Below are 17,230 nucleotides of genomic sequence, written 5' to 3'. Positions count from 1 at the left end.
GATAATTACTTTACTTTCTGTTTAAAAAACCTAAAAATAGAAATCCTTGTGGATTTGGTATCTCAACGGTTTGGTAGAAAAAATAGTATATTATATATGCATAAGCTTAATATATATTTTTGACTCAAAATATTCAACTAAATTTCCAATACACATATTATATATTAAATGCTTAATGAATCTTTATTAAAAAAATATGAAACATTAGTGAAAATGCACATTTGATGTAGAGCAAATTCATTGAGATCCGTATATTATATAATACAATATTTAATAAAACTTTTCAACATTATTATCGACAGTATCTACCACTACAATTATTTTGTTGATAAAAAAACAACGTTTACACTACAATTCAATCACGGTTTAAGAGCATAATTTGTTCCAGAAACGTAATCGTATCAAGACACTCGTATATAAAAATAAATTTCCCCATAAAAAATAATGGAAACTTCACATGATTCGTTCCAAAACTCAAAAATATTTATATAAAAAATTAATACAAAATACACGTATGAATTTTTATATTTTTTATTATTAAAATGTATTATAAAATGATTAAATTATTTAATTACTTATATTGGACTCACTTCTGTCTATCACTGAATCCTGAGTAAAATATTATTATTTTTGAGAGATTAACTAGAGATGGGATTTGGATGCGAGTATGACATTGCAATATCATTAAATAGACTCATAGCTCACACTGCTACAGCCTCGGGTGGTGCTTTTTCTCGAACTTTTGCTTTGATTCCGACATTTTCCATACATATTCATTCAAAGCTAGTGATTTTATATTTTTTTATATTACTTACTATCTATTTTTTTTTAAAATGGATAAAAATCTGTTCTTCAAACTATTTTTATTAACATATTTGGCAATGTAAAACTTTACAATATATTAGAAAAATATAAAATAAAGTTAATTTGAGTATAATATTCAATGTCAATAGATTAATACAAAAATACGTGTTTTATTTATCGTCTACAATTTTTTTTTAAATATTTAAGAGGTTTTACTAATTTGCCGTATTAAAATATACAATGTTTGCATTATAATTATTTCTTTTGTAGCAAATGTTCATAGATATTCACAATAGTTTACTATCTCTTAAACCTTTATTGGAAATGTGAAACGGTAAATTTCTGAAAATCTGAAACGTCCATTCTGTCGAATTAAAGTATTATTTGCGTTGAGTTTTAAGTATTAAAAACACATTTAAATTTAAAAGCTTGTGTTTTTAACATAAATAATGTTTACTTAAAACACTGTTAAAAATAAAATTTTAATTTAAATTTGAATAATTTTCCTTAAAATAATATAGCTAATAAATAAGAGTAGGATTTCTTAGAACGCAGACTCCTTTTAGTATTTTATGCTAAGATTGCAACGAAGTAAATGAAGAATTAACGCCATGCACCATTAGCACCAAAATGTAGACGCGTTCCGAGAAAATGCTTCAACAAGTAATATGACTAAGAATGCTTTTATATTATATATAAAATAATATATTTATACTACATAATTTGAACCATTATTTATACACTGTTCTTTTATTATAAACTTGTAGTGATCCTAGATGCTACAAAAATAAATGTATAAGTAAACGCCGTATTCAAATATTAGGTATGTCTTAATATTTTTTTAATAAATGTTTATTTTTATTTTATTGCTTTGAAATATACTTTTATTCTAAATATATATATATATATATATTACTTTTCTCATATCACTGTCATTTTTATAACTTCATAAGCATGAAATTTTGGAGACTTATACAAAATATTTTTTATTTTTTTGCCGTCTAGGAACTGTTGCATCGATTAAAATCAATGGTAGTTGTAACGAGCAAAGTGGATAAGATAAAACTTTCTAATAAAGTTCTTTGATTTTATCGTAAGTCAATTTCGATACAAGGGGACGCTCATTGCATTCGATTTCTGTCAACAACTGCAAATATTATCGTTACCGGTGATACCGGTATTAGGAAAAAGATCGACATTTGATACTACCGGTATTAAAAAATAAAATACCATAACTTTGATATTTGAAAACGACGAGGCAGAAGCGGAGATTAAAATAATGCTTATTTTAGGGGACTCACGTAACTAGTACAACTGAAATTTATATAATTGTACTTTCAAAATAAGTAGAATAAATAATAAATGTGTAATAATTGAAATAAAAATATATAAATAAATCCCATGTTAGTCACGTAAATATCAAAACAATTAATGACCTTTACAACTTTTACGCACTTTTTTGCCATAAAGTTATTTAAGATAATCGTGAGTAGTTACTATACTAATTCAGCCATAATAATTAATTTTTTTACCAAGTAAGCAATTTACACGAAATTGCATTTAATAATAATTCATTAAAAAATATCAGCAAAACATTTTTTAAGTGGTAGGTGCTTCATAAGGTATCATTTACTGTCAAAAATAGTTAATAAACAAATTCAAACAGAAAAACGATAGCAAGATTAGTCCTAAATGTGGGAGACAAGCAAACATAAACGATCATGAATAAATGGATGCAAACCCTAATCAAACTACCCATCAGTTGGCTGAGAAACTATATCCGATTCAACAGTGCATAGACACACTAAGACGAATGGGAATGTTTGAATACAAGGTGTATGAATTCCACATGATTTTAGCAAAGAAAACAAGTAGAAGCAAATATCCGCAAATCTCAATAGTTTCTTTATCTTGAAGCTGAGTTGCCTTTGCTGAGTTGACAACTGAAGATGACAAATGTATATTGTACGGCAAAAATGGTTGAAAATACAGTGGTAATCCAAAGGTTAAGTATCAAACTTATATCGAAATGTTGCAGCTGCAATTAGCACTTTAAACAACAATAAACAGTTTTTAATTTATATTTTCACGATTTCTTAAGATATAACATATTTATTGGGGTGCCTAATAATTATGGCAAGCTTGAATATTATAATACTACTTATTACTTAAAGTAGCTTATCTAGATTTAATATAATATTAAAATATATATTCCGTGCATAATTTATGTATATTATTGTGATAAAATGTGCGCTTAACAGGTAGTATTTACTTTTTCAAATTATTTTGATTTACTTAATGCAGAGTACCTGTTTTTATTGCTTAAACTGTAAATCGATCATCATGCGATGATTTAAATCGTTGAAGGCGATGGTAAAATCTTCACTGTTCGCAGTTAATGCTCAATAGAACCGTTTATTGGCACGTTAAAAAAGTTAACAACTTCTCGTGAATTACTACTGTTGAACGATCTAATAAGCGCGATACTGGAACTTTATTTACAGTTTGATTTTTACACTCTTTATTAATTTAATCCAAATGTAAATGAAGTACGTAAAATATTAATAATAAAATTAATTATAAACATATACAGTAAATATTATAATGCTCTTAAATTGTTTGTATAATATTAGCATTAAAATGTGATATATAATATTTTTATCGCTCTATTTTAATGACAACTTATTTATTAGTGTTATTATTACCAGTCATGTCAGTTGTTAATATAATAAAAAGCGTTTTTCTGTTAAATATCATATTAGATCCGCAATGGCAGCAACTCCTCTGGCATATTTAGTGAATTGAAGCTTAGAGTTCTGATATATTATATACCAAGATATTTGATGCTTAATTGTGTTGTGATTGATGATTAATTCAATTTTTTTCTCTTGGTTTATTTAAAGTTTAAATTATTACAATATTTATGCAAGTTCTGTAAAAAATTTTTACACTTAATTTAAATTGGTTTGAAACAGCTGTGTCATTAACGTATATCAATAAGAGAATATTTTATAAAATAGGAATGATATTAGAATATATAATGGAAAAGAAGAAGAACGGCCCGAGCAAACTACTCTGGGGGACTCCAGCTGAAATTTTAATGAACGGTAATGACCGAAACAGCATTGCTTCAATCTTTTAGGTATGAGCTAATATCCCTAATAAAATATATTTTTTGTTAGAATATGTTATAGACTCTATTTTGATTGAATATATATAATTAAATAGTGATTTACACTATAACTATGCGCTTCCTTTAATGCATTCATAAAACTTCCACATATTATGTAGAATTAAACCGTTATAAACTAGATGCGGTTATAATATGTTAACAAACTTTATACTGGACTAGATTGCTTCAGTTAAGTAGCAAAGTTTCGAACATACTCACGAAGGTTCGTTTTAGTACCACAAGCGAAAATTTGACTTGTCGTTTAACAAACGTCAATAAGAAATTATATTTAACAATTCTACTATATAATATACATGTTACTGATTTATAACCATTTTTATATTTATAATTAGTTATTATCTAAATTCAATAAAAAAATGAGAACATAAAACAAATCGCTTGTGATTAAAATTTAAGGTACAAATACAAAAACCTTTTAAATTTTAATACAGGAAACGCCCAATAAATTTACTGATAATTTGAGTACATATTATTGGAGAACTGGAATTATTGATATTGTCTTTAGCCTCTACAGAAATATGTTATTTGGTATTTTGTGCTTATATTGTTTTTATCATTGTCACTGATGGGTTAATGTGGTTTCATGAGATATTTTTATATTATTTTCTGATATGAAAGTGACGGTGTTCTTTAATTGTTGGTATTTTAAGGCTAAAATAAAAAAAGTTTTATTTAGCTTAAAAAGGTGTATTATATATTATTTTTATAGTTTTCTTTTGAATGGCTTGTAATTTAGAAAACATAATATGACTTGTGTTACTTTACACTGGATAGGCATATGATAAAACGTGTCTAATTAATTGTTTATAGATTAAAATTTTATTTTTTAAAGTTTGCGCGCTTTTTATTCAAAATATGTTTATAAAATTAACGCTTAGAGTCTATGTGTAAGTTCAGTTATTTAACGATTGTTTTCCCTTTGACTTTATTGCCTTTTATTGAAGAGAGCTGGTGGTAAAGTTTGTCCACGTTTTGTGAAAATAACTGTTTCTGTTTTGATTCGTTTTATTATAATTTTCCACTTCTCAAAATATTTATTTAAGGTTTCAAAAGATTTTGTATTTTATTTAAAACCTTCAATATACATAAATAAACACGTATTTTTTATTTTTGGAATATCGTTCGTATACAAGATAAAGAGGAACGGCCCGACCAATCATCTCTGAGGAACTCCAGCTGTAATTTTACGTGGATTCGAGTGTTCATTATTCAGTGATACAACATAGCTTTTCTTTTTCAGGTATTAAGCATGTCAGATAGTCGAGGTTTTATTTTTGTATAGTTTATGATTTAAACCGTACTGTGTAGAAAGCTTTTTCTATATCAAACATCAAAAGTCTCGTACTCTTTTTAATATTAAAATTAGTTAAACTTGATGTGTTGTCGAATGATTTTCAAGTGATGTGTTGTTTGTTAATAATTTTATTACTCAAAATATAAATTATATATTGTTATATTTTTAAGCATATATTTATAGATACCCGATTATGGTTTTTAAATAATGAAGAAATTTGCCAGTTGGTTTAGTTGGCGTATAAATCTGTCGTCTAACCACTAGAATGGACTCGACTTTACTCTTGAAACCCTAACAATCGGCTCTCGCATAGTCAAAGACTTCGATCTCATCGTCCAATGTAAAATACAAGGAAGTGGTCCGAGGATAGAGCTTGAATGCACATTTGGATCTGACAGTTACATTCAGAATTTACAACTTGTGGTTGGCAGAGTAATGCATTAGTGATTCAAGCAATTTAAGTTTATTGTCTATTACAATTGTATCAATGCAATACATATCTTTAACAAATTTTAACTTTTAAACATCTAGACATTTTATTTATTTACGTAGTAAAAAAAAAATTATAAAATAATAAAATTAATTGATACGAACAGGACCAGATAATAAATAAATCAATGTGGAATGCCAGCGTATTAAGGAGCCGGATGGCGATAGTCAGATGAATCAAACGGATTTTTCAAATTGGGCGATTGCAATGTAAGCGACAGAAACTTGCACTTTTAGCTTTATTCTATATATTAGTAAAATATACATTAAAACGACAAAGACTATTAGATCAAAAACAAATTCATTTTAAAATGTTTAACTCATATTATAATTATATGCAATAACACGTAAATATTTATTTAATTAATTATTTTAATTATCTTTAAACCTTCATAAAAAATCTTTGGCATGTAAGCCTCTAAAATGTTTGTGCTAAAGTTCAAAACCTGCTATAGTTCTTTCATAATTTAAATTCACTTATACATTTTTAATCTTTTAACTTCTAAGTCTATTGTTTAAAAAAATATTTAATAGGATTTAAATTAAATCATAAAAGCATTTTATAATATTTTTAGTGACGACAGTCAATATTAAATTTCATAGAAAATCTTATATATAATTGTTCTAATCCGCTTCCGCCGTCGCTTCCGGACGCGCATAACTTTAAACGAAACATTCTCCGTTCAATTATCTACTCTGTAAATCGTATCGCTTTGTATTAACGGTGTGTAACAATACACGTAAACAAAGGAAATATATTTAATTATAATAATAAATAATAATAAAAATTAAAATTGAATTTGTTCCGATTGATTTTCGAGCCGCCGGTAATGCGTTCTGTTGTTTCGACCAATCAAAAATAAGCATTCAAATATTCAAATAGCGTCGACCAATGAAAAATAAGCATTCGAATTCAAATAGACAGTACCGTGACAACGCTTTTATTTAATAATAAAATTTTGCTACGCGACAATAATTTTCATTAATTCGTCATTTGACTGAATAAAAATTAAATATATACATAATGCGTTGAGGATTAGAAGAATACATTGATTAAACTAGATAAACAATCATAAAATAATCTTCGTAATGAAATTTTCAAATTTTGAATTCCCGGCGACGGGCTCCGAGGCCTAAAAGTGAGTTTTTGCTTTTATAAATAATCGGATTGCAAATTAACTAGGTGTGTTATAACTATGAAAATTAAATATATTCATAATGTGTTTAGGAAAGGAAGAATACATTGATTAAATTAGATAAACAATCATAAAACAATCTTTGTAATGAAATCTTCAAATTTTGAAATCCCGTCGCCGGGCTCCGAGGCCGAAAAGTGAGTTTTTCTTTTATATTACATAAACATTATCATTGCTTTCCGATTTAATACACATATACGTTAGAATTTAAGAATTTTAAATTAACCAGTTATGTTTTAAACATGAACGTGTAATATATCCTTAGTATGTGAGGATTGAAAGTTAATGTCGATCAAATCGGCGCTGTCGGACAGCTTATAAATGTGTAGTTTCTTGGATGTTATCTAATAAACGATATTTTACAATGATTATAAATATGTGATTGCATACCTGGAATAATCGATAGCCAAAATATCTAATAGTGGGTTATTTTTAATTCCGATGTGGCAAAATATGTACAATTTTTGTTCTGTGCCATCATTCCTCTTTCTGAATAGCCAAATTTAAGATATTCAGTTACATCAAACTTATGTAGTATGTTCTTTATAAAAAGATAATACTTGCTGACAGTGACTTCAACACGAGAAGATTAACTCTTTGTTTATATATACCAATTCTACGTTGTAGCCATATAGGTCATCAAATTGTTCCATCATTGCTTCTGAAAAATAATTAAAAAACAATAAGACTCCTATCAAGAGTAAACATTGAACACATTATTACTACTAATATAATCCATAAATTAAATTTAAACGACAACCAAAGAACACAATTGATGGATGTACTGTAGAGGATTAAACACGTAGATTGGCATCTTTTCATCTTCTACAAAATTGTCACAATATGTCATATATTTTTTATTATTACTAGCATTGTAATATGTTTAATTAACTTCGGTATGTATACCTTTAATTGCCAAATCACCGCTGTTTGTCTTTTAATATTAGATCCTGGAAAGTCAATAGTAATTTTGTTAGAATAACCGTGTTATATTATTCATTTATAACTAAACACTTACTGGCACACCCGCAATTTATAGTTTTGTCTATAATTTCAAATGCTGCATCACTTGAATCATCTTCAATTGTCACTTTGTAACAAAAATCCCGCGATTATAACATATTTCTTGCCAGATCTGACAGAAGAACTGTCAAAGCAAATTTGGGAAGTCCCGCGCTTGAGAACGAACTAAATTGATTTTAACGAGCGAAATTGATTTTAACGAGCGAAATTTATTTTAACGATTTAAATTGTATAAAATTTATTAAAATATGTATAAAAATCATCAAATACAAAAAAAAATGTTTTTTAAAATATTTTTTTAGTTTATAGATTTAAAATATAATATAAATAATGTGGATATGTATTAGCTTCTCTATACAGAAAAAATATGTACCTAAATTTTGGCGAACGTTGGCAATTTAAAGTTTTAGTTTTTAGAGAATTTTTAAAACTTTGCTTTAAAAAGTATTTTAAACAAAAAGGGGCAAAGTTTCAAAATAAGTACTATTCATTACCAACCAACTACTAAGCGCACAGTATTGCAAAAATCCATCTTACTGACGCCTTTGTAACTAAACTACACAAAAATGTATAACACTAATTTAAATATTTTTTAAATTAAAAGTTTCAGAATAAAATTTCAACTTTAATTTTTTTCAACATTAAAAATATTTTTTATTTTATTATGGATTTTAAATATTAATCATTTATTATAGATTTTAAATATCATTAGTTCATTATTAATTTTAAATATAGTGAAAACTTTTTACACTCATTAATTATTAAAATATATAATGCTGCGCAGAAAAACATTTACTTTAAAAAAGATGTAAATCAAAATATTTTTTAATCAAAAAAGACAAAGGTTTCAAAATTATTAATATTTTTAAAACGCACAAATGTAATTAAAAACTGACTTTTATATTTACACATAAAACATAGAAATATTTTTTTTAAATTATAAAGTAACTTATGATGTCACCAAAAAACTTTTTTATTACGAAAATTTAAATTTATGATATAATTGTGTTATGCAGCGTTAAAACTGGCACTCAAACACATAAAATACCCTAAAACACAATCAATGACTTATAATCACTCACATTGCACTAACTATATATGATCGATTGTGTTGTAGCGTTAGTAAGGTGTAACAAAATATTTTTTCATATCAGTAATATTTTTGAGCGGATGTGTAACCGATGCTATTTATTATTAATTTTATTTATTAAACTGTAAACCTACTTTTAAATGATACAAAATGTTACGTTTTAATATTATTTTTTATGTTGAAAACATTTTGATATTTTTTGTTTCAATAATATTTAGTAAAGTTACAAACCTATTTTAAAAAATATTACAACGAAATCTCTTTGTAACGAATACCGAAATAACAAAATTCCCAGTATAACGAATCTTTAATTTGTCCCCGAAAAACTTGCATACAAAATGTTTTCATTATAACGAAGACTGATCTCAGTGTAACGAAATATTTTGATCCGAATTTAAGAATGACGTTGCAACTTTACACAATATTTCTCCAAATTCAGTTCGTTCTTGACGTGGTGTGTGACAGATGTGTTCAAAAGCGACATTACAGGTGTTTCGCTGACCCTCAAACTTTTTTTATAAAACATTTTTTTCACAAATTTTATTGTTTCATACGGTATCCTTAAAAATGGGCAAAAAACTATCTGTCAACCTTATAAGAAGTTATTTCGATGTTGTAGTAATGTGATAATTAAAAATAAAATATATCATCTTCCTTACATTCAATATAACGAATTTTCAGTATACCAAAATTTATTCATTGGTTCCGTGAGCTTCGCTGTATTGAAATTTCATAGTACAATTTTTAATTTATTATTATCTAGCCAAGTTTTAAACCTATTCATAAATGATATACAATATTTAGATTTATCATTAAATATCTAAGTTTCAATATAACGATAAAATCTAACGTTGTAAATCTAATAAATAATATAAAATGTTTTCTTCTGGAAATATTTAGTCAAGTTGTAAACCTATTTTCAAATGAATTGAAAATGTTAAGTAGTTTTTTATAGATTGAACTATTTTGTCTATCATTGAAAATCCTAAATAGTAATGTCCAATTTGAACCATTAAATTTTAAAAAATATTTAAAAAAATCAGAACGAAGCAAAAATTATATTTAAAACCCAAAAAGTTGAGGGTCCGGTATTCGCACACTCGCTAGCTATCGGTACCTCACGATAGTGAGGTACCGACAGCTAGTATAATATTAATGTTTTAATGAATAAATTATATGTGTATGTATATACAATATATATATATATATATATATATATATATATATACATATATTGTTGATAACAATTACACATAAATAGTTATTCGATTAGATAAAAAATATTTATTACATATTAAATATAATAATATATTTTCCGTTGCTAACAATTTTTCATCGAAAAGTTCTATGAAATATGAAACACTATAAACATTGATATTTTAAAAATATTACTTTTCAGATAAAAATAACAGCAGTGATGAATTACCCTTCAAATAAATTTGAACCTTGGACGATTTTTCACAGAATTATATGTTATGTATCCATGAAATTTATGTTGTTATACAATGACTCTTAGCACTTATCTACTGATTTGGAATCTTATGACATATGCCCTAAAACATGTTTCAATTATGTATATTTGTATTAAATATGTAAAAAATACGCAAAACGATTACCCAACATAATATTTATTCTGTTTGTTTAAGGAGGGTGGCGCAGCGCCGATTGTGGGGCCTCCGGTTATAGGGGCATCCACTCCCATGGGACCCCCTACTCCTAGGCCTCAATTTGCTTTTGATCACAATTTCATTGATATGGAGCTGCGATATGGATTTTTGCAGGTACGTACCTTTGTTTATTTTAAAATGTACATATCTATAACACACATCCCATAATCGAACTAAGAGACGTGTCGTCCACACCAAAAGACGTGACGAAACATAACTAAACTAAGAAACGTGACATGCTTAAATTTTGACAGGACGCTTAGCAAGATTGCGTTTATAAAAATATATACTTTTAACTCTCTACAACGATTTCACGATATTGTTGAATTACCTTTGAATGTATTAATAATGTAATTAGTATATATTTAACAAAACAATAAAAAGTATCAAAAATAAGAAAAGAGAGTGAAACTCTATTTAAAATAAATATTTAAAAATAAAAATAAATCAAAATAATATTAATATTTTTTTTTATTAAATTGCTATTATTTATAAAAATATAGATATTTATTAGGATTAAAATAAAAGCTTTTATATAAAATTCTTATCTATACCTTTGTTTATAAAAAAAACGTCTAGTCCTAATTATTATATTGTTGTGGATAATAATATTTTTTTAATTGTCACTTGATATTGACCGTTTTGTAAATCTGTTTAAAACGTTACAATCATTATTTTTTAACTATTATATGAGGCAATCTCGAAAAAAATTTCGTTTTTAATAAATTATAATGTTTACTGTCTGTAGTACTTTGGTCGTTGATATATCTATATTGGGGCACATCTAGACTGCATATTTCTAATTGTGTCCTAAATTTTTCGATGTATGTTCAAACAATAACAGTAAGCTTATATTATGATCAGCTGAAACGTTTGCACGTGCATTTGAAACAAAGGCATGCACGTGTTAACATCACGACAATGCGCATACCAATGTTGGGAAATTGGGGAACTTGACTGTAAAGTTTTCTACCATTTATCTTATTGTCAAGATCTTGTTCCTTTTGACTACCATTTATTTTAATTGATGCAACACTTTCCAGATATCAAAAAAATCAAAATGGAATATTTTTCATCAAAGCCTCTAATATTTTAGATTAACTGAATTACAAAAAAAATCACTGAGAATAGTCTTAAATTTTTTTATATTTTGAATAATGAATATAAAAATTAGGTTTTGTAAATATGGTCGTAATAAGTCACAAGGCTGATCTTTTATGATCATTCACGGCACTTCTAAAGCATTCGCATATACATATATACATTAAGCAGCTTACTTATTTGCAGATAACCGATGCTTTGACTTATCTTCATTACAAGATGCACTTAATACATCGCAACGTGTGTCCTACATCTATTTTATTGACTAGGAGGGGAACTTGGAAACTTGGATGTTTAGAATTCGCCGGTAAGCCTGATTAGTATTAGTACTATTTAAGTTACATTAACCATCCAATATATATACTTTTCAATATCTGACTTTATTTAAAAATATATAAAAAAACATGCAAATCAACTGTCACATCTAATTGTAATAAATAAATAAGTGAACCGTAGAAAAGATAGTATAAAATAATCCGCATTTAATAATACACTGCTAAAATCCTGTACGAAAAAACATGTACAATGTATTTATCTCAAAAAATATTGTATTGCGGAAACCAATTTTGTGATATACGAAAATCGAAGTTTTTCCTGAAAGTCACTTATTTAATAAATAAATATGCCTATACTGTCGAATTAGATTTATGAGTACAGAATAATGGAACAAATAATGCTAATTTATAAGCAGAAGTATCGTTATTATATAATGCTCTTTTATATCTATATTAAAGCATTTTTTTAAATAAAGTGCGATATGTTTTTAGATTGTTTACGTCGTATTGTTTCATAACCAATTAAACTATAATTTATTCTTGTTCTTTTAAAATTGATACAATTTATAAAGTCGTCCTTTTTACTATTATAAATAAATAATTGTTGTTTCATTGCTGCAATTACTCATTGGTCTATGGGTTCAATTAAATATGTAAGTAATATGTATATTAGATTTATATTTAAGCTAAATATTTATTTCAGAAACGGTGGTCGACATCGATAGTCCTGATCTGATTCCGTGCACTCCGTGGTCTTCGAGAGTTTCGAAGATGATGCAACCTAGTCTGGATTTTATAGGTAATTAATAATCATTTATTAAACGCTTATAATTGATTGTAATATTCCAACACAATATTAATATAAAACAACAAAAAACTATAAATTAATTATAGAGTTCTAAGTTGTATTTATCAAAATGAGAACAATGGTAAAAACATGATTCATAGTTCACAAAAAATATAAAAATATAAGATTATAAAAATATACCTAAATATAATTTCTCGATAACTGTTTGATTGTCAACAAAACGCTTCAGTAATTTGCAAAAATGTTCAGCTCAGCGAATCGTATCCTAGCGCTTCTAAAAAAAGGCGCTGGAATACCAGAACGGAATATAACCAAATATCCTATAATAAATGTATTTTTAAACACTTTTCTAAGCGATTGATTTAAGAGTATTTGGTTATTTGGGGACTAAATTATAGACCTCGATTCAAGAATGCTGCGAAGTAAAGTGTCATAAAAGACACGAATAACTGACAAATTGGCAACGTGAATCGCGTTTTTCGTAACAAAGCCCTTGAAAGATTTCGCAGACATCGTTTACGTGTAGAGAGAACTTTTACCTGCTCTAAAAAGTGATCTTTAGTGAAAGTTTTACTAGCTAAAATGTTCATACGGATATCGTAGAAATAATGTGATAAAACTTTTCGACACTTATGAGCAGATATAGAGAGTGTAAGTCACTCTGTAGAAAAAAAATCCGCAAAAGAGCAAATGTACATAAACAATTTTAAATCATCTGCAGACAAAATAAAATTTGCATTTTATGCTGCAATATTTATGTCATTAATTAATAACGTGTGGATCAGAGGGCCCAAGTTATATAACCTTGAAGAACCTTCGGAGGGGTGAAATATTTTTTCAATGTAATTAACGCGATGTTATTTATATTATAATTCATAATTAAGGGTAAGAGGCGCATTGCGGCAAGGCATTTTAAGCAAAGTTCCGACATGTTTTTATTCAATTTAATCTTGAAATAAATGTGTAAACTATTTGTATTAACTACGATCTTAATAATCGACTTAAAAATTTGCATGTAAATAGCTTATATTGAATACTATAAATCTAAAATGTACATTAAAGTACGTAATTACAATTTGAGTATTAGAGCGCTAAGGTGTTTTTTTATTCCTTTTATAAAACCCGCATAATATTTATTACGACGGATATTCCTTTAGTTAATGTTATAAACAGCTTCACCTCCGTGCAATATTCCATTAGTCGTTCTTCATTTATTTTTCCTAGGTACTAAGAAATTGTTGCTATTTATATTAAGTAATAAAAATATCTTATACAACGAGTCGAACTATTTTTGTTTCATACCACTCTCGTCGACTTACTTTGTACTTTTTGTGATATTGTTATGTCTAACTAATTTATCTATAAACTTGCGAGGCAAAACGCTGATATCGCTTTTATTATATTTACTAGCTGTCGGTACCTCACGACAGTGAGGTACCGAAAGCTAGCAAGTGTGCGAAATCCGGACCCTTAACTTTTTGGGTTTTAAATACTATTTTTGCTTCGTTCTGATTTTTTTAAATATATTTTTAAATATTATGGTTACATTTAGACAATAATACTTAGGATTTTCAATAATAGTCAAAATGGTTCAAACTAAAAAAAAATACTCTAGTTTACAACTTATCTAAAAATATTTTTCTAAGTAAATAAATTTAGATTGTTACGTTTTGACAAACGTTTCTTGTATTTTTTTCTGCAAATCATTAAGTGTATCAATCAAGTTTAATAAAATATCTACAAAATAGAATTACGACACAATGAAACTTTGCTTGTAAAATTTCGTGCCCAAAAGAACTACGCTAATTAAATAATTACAACAGCAATTTATATTTTTAAAGCATCTTAAATGCATACCTACCATAATAAGAATTACCACACATATTGAGAATCCTTGCTTTAATCTATCATGATGATTTATTCAGATTGTCAACACCACCACTTAGAAACCCTATATTTTCTATATATGCTTATATTTTCTTGAAATTAAAGCCATATTCAAATGTAATAATCTGGCTAAACTGAATACATAACGCCAATCGCTAATGAATTTTTTAAGTAATTCAGAGCCGAACATTCTTGACAGCTCACCGCAAACTTTGGGGATGTGGGTGTCGAATTTCCATCCCTTCTCGAACGTCACTAACAGACCTTAAACGATTGCGTTACTGAGAGGGGGCTTATATAGTATTTCCACATGAAAGCGGATCTGCAGAAAGTGACCACATAACAATTGACGAAATGGCGCTTGTTATCAATTGATTCCATAACGACTCCTATATTGTTTCTAGAATAAGGTATATTCTAGAATAAAATTCAAGGAGAGCCACTCACTTTAAAACTAAATTCAGATAGTATACCATTTTCATTTTTAAAATTAACTTAGCAATGTTGTATTGTAGATAAAAGTTTTAGGAAATATGTTTGAACAAAAAAAAAATATTTTTACTTAAATCACACAAATATTATAAAGGGTGACTTTCAGTGCACAAATTCAGATTCACAACTGTCGTATTTTTGCTTTCATTTAAGAGATTTTAATTGCTCTTAGATCCAATCTGAAATTTATCAGTCAGTAACATTTATACTATGATGATTGAGTTTTCGAATTTACATCATGTATTAATATTTGTGTATAGATAAGTAGAATTATTTGGTTTTAGTTTGTGTTAGTGCTAGATATTACATTTTTTATTTAACTGTAAAAATCTAGTGTCAACGTTCAATAAAATATTTTTTATGACATATTTTAAATTTATGAAAATAAGCATACGTAATAATTATACCAAAGCCATGAAAACAACTCAAAGAAACAACGTTGTATAGAACGATAAGCCTGTTACCTGTCATTACAAAAATATTTTATAATCTGGTATTTCGACGGATAAACCCTATAATTAAAGATTAAATAATTTTTTCAGATCACCAATTTGGATTTAAAATTCACCACAAAACTATAAAAAAAGTCCATAGATTTATAAAAAAAATCCCCTCTGAATTCATAGATCAGTTAGACTTTTGAAAAAGTTTGACACGATGGACTGCTCTATAAAATAAAAGTAAAACCTTACATATTTATATTGGGACCGATACTCTGATCTCTCAAAAATAAATTTGGCAACATAACGAAGAAGTTTGAATGCGTTAAAAAACCTCTTGAGAAACCTTATTGGAATCGAACAATGGTTAAGAAAATAGAAAATAAAAGCAAACACGAATAAATCCACTCGTAACGTTTACATTGAATAAAAAGGCAAATACTACCACAAATAACATATTTTCTCAGAAAATCCTAGATGGTACTGAACAACAAGCTACTAATATACAAATCGATGCACAAACCAGTTTGGACAACAGGGATTTAATTCTGGGGTAGTGCCTGTGCTTCCACATTACCATCATCCAAATATTCCAGAACAAGGTTTTGCAAATGAAAATTACAACTCCCTGATATGTTAAAATCCATAAAATATGAAATAAGAAACAAATATACGACATACAGAAATAGATAAAAATCCATTAAAATAAAAGTGCAGCCGAATTACTTGACTAGATCTGAAAATCTGATATATCTGGCAGACGTGGCAATTAATAAATTAAAAATACTAAATAAGTTTTAATAAAGAAATTAGTTTTTATTTCAATAAAAATGGATGGGCTTGTTAATGAAAGAAGCCATATCTAAATTAGACCTGTTGGTCTTAATACAAAACGAAATGCAAACCATTTAAATAAAAATAAAATCTTAATTGAAAAATACAGTTTTGAATACAATTATTTCGGAAAGGTTCAGCTTAAAAATAAAACGTCCTTCAGACGACATTGATCAGCAATAAGAGATGTATGAAAAATGTTATTATTTTATTACATTAAATGATGAAAACTCAATGATTGTGTTTTATGTTCTAGTGTAAAGGTGTTTGCTTTAAAATGTATCATGGAAAGACATTTTATGCTTAATATTAGCTGTTGATCACGTACATAGATTTTCAATATAAAATAAAAGTTTTTTTACAATTTTGAGAAAACTTTATGGTTATCCGTGAAAAATAATAATTTGTAATTATAAATTCATTTTATAATACATAGTAATGTTTTTATTTAAGTCAAATTTATTTACTTAGCTCTTGAAAAAACTTAATAATTGTTATGTATTATATTATATGATACTAAATAACAACTCACAATAATAAGCTTAATGATTATTTCGTACCTAAGATCGAGTCACTTAGATTTGAATTGTTGTTAAAGCGGAATATAAATAGATTACGTATCGTGAACTATGACATT

The 17,230-nt window shown here is 26.9% G+C and overlaps 1 protein-coding gene and 1 long non-coding RNA gene across 2 annotated transcripts in view; one reads left to right on the top strand and one right to left on the bottom strand.

The window, feature by feature from the left end:
* Positions 1-17,230, top strand: part of bma (SCY1-like protein bma) — a 229,393-nt gene that overhangs the window by 142,226 nt on the left and 69,937 nt on the right. The window contains exons 4-6 of the mRNA XM_088187622.1: positions 10,736-10,870; positions 12,044-12,164; positions 12,836-12,931. Coding sequence (XP_088043748.1) covers positions 10,736-10,870; positions 12,044-12,164; positions 12,836-12,931 — 352 coding nt within the window. The remainder of the gene's footprint in view (positions 1-10,735; positions 10,871-12,043; positions 12,165-12,835; positions 12,932-17,230) is intronic.
* Positions 6,376-10,230, bottom strand: LOC148234328 (uncharacterized). Its single transcript, XR_015809941.1, has 3 exons — positions 7,995-10,230; positions 7,883-7,926; positions 6,376-7,801 (listed from the first exon to the last, which is right to left on the bottom strand). It is a non-coding gene; the product is annotated as an uncharacterized LOC148234328 (long non-coding RNA).

The sequence above is a fragment of the Plectrocnemia conspersa genome, unplaced genomic scaffold (genome assembly GCF_051122295.1).
Source record: "Plectrocnemia conspersa isolate PC_06_02 unplaced genomic scaffold, ASM5112229v1 ptg000006l, whole genome shotgun sequence".
Classification (NCBI taxonomy): domain Eukaryota; kingdom Metazoa; phylum Arthropoda; class Insecta; order Trichoptera; family Polycentropodidae; genus Plectrocnemia; species Plectrocnemia conspersa.
Note: the sequence above shows the minus strand (reverse complement) of the source record. Positions and strands in the feature narration are given on the sequence as shown.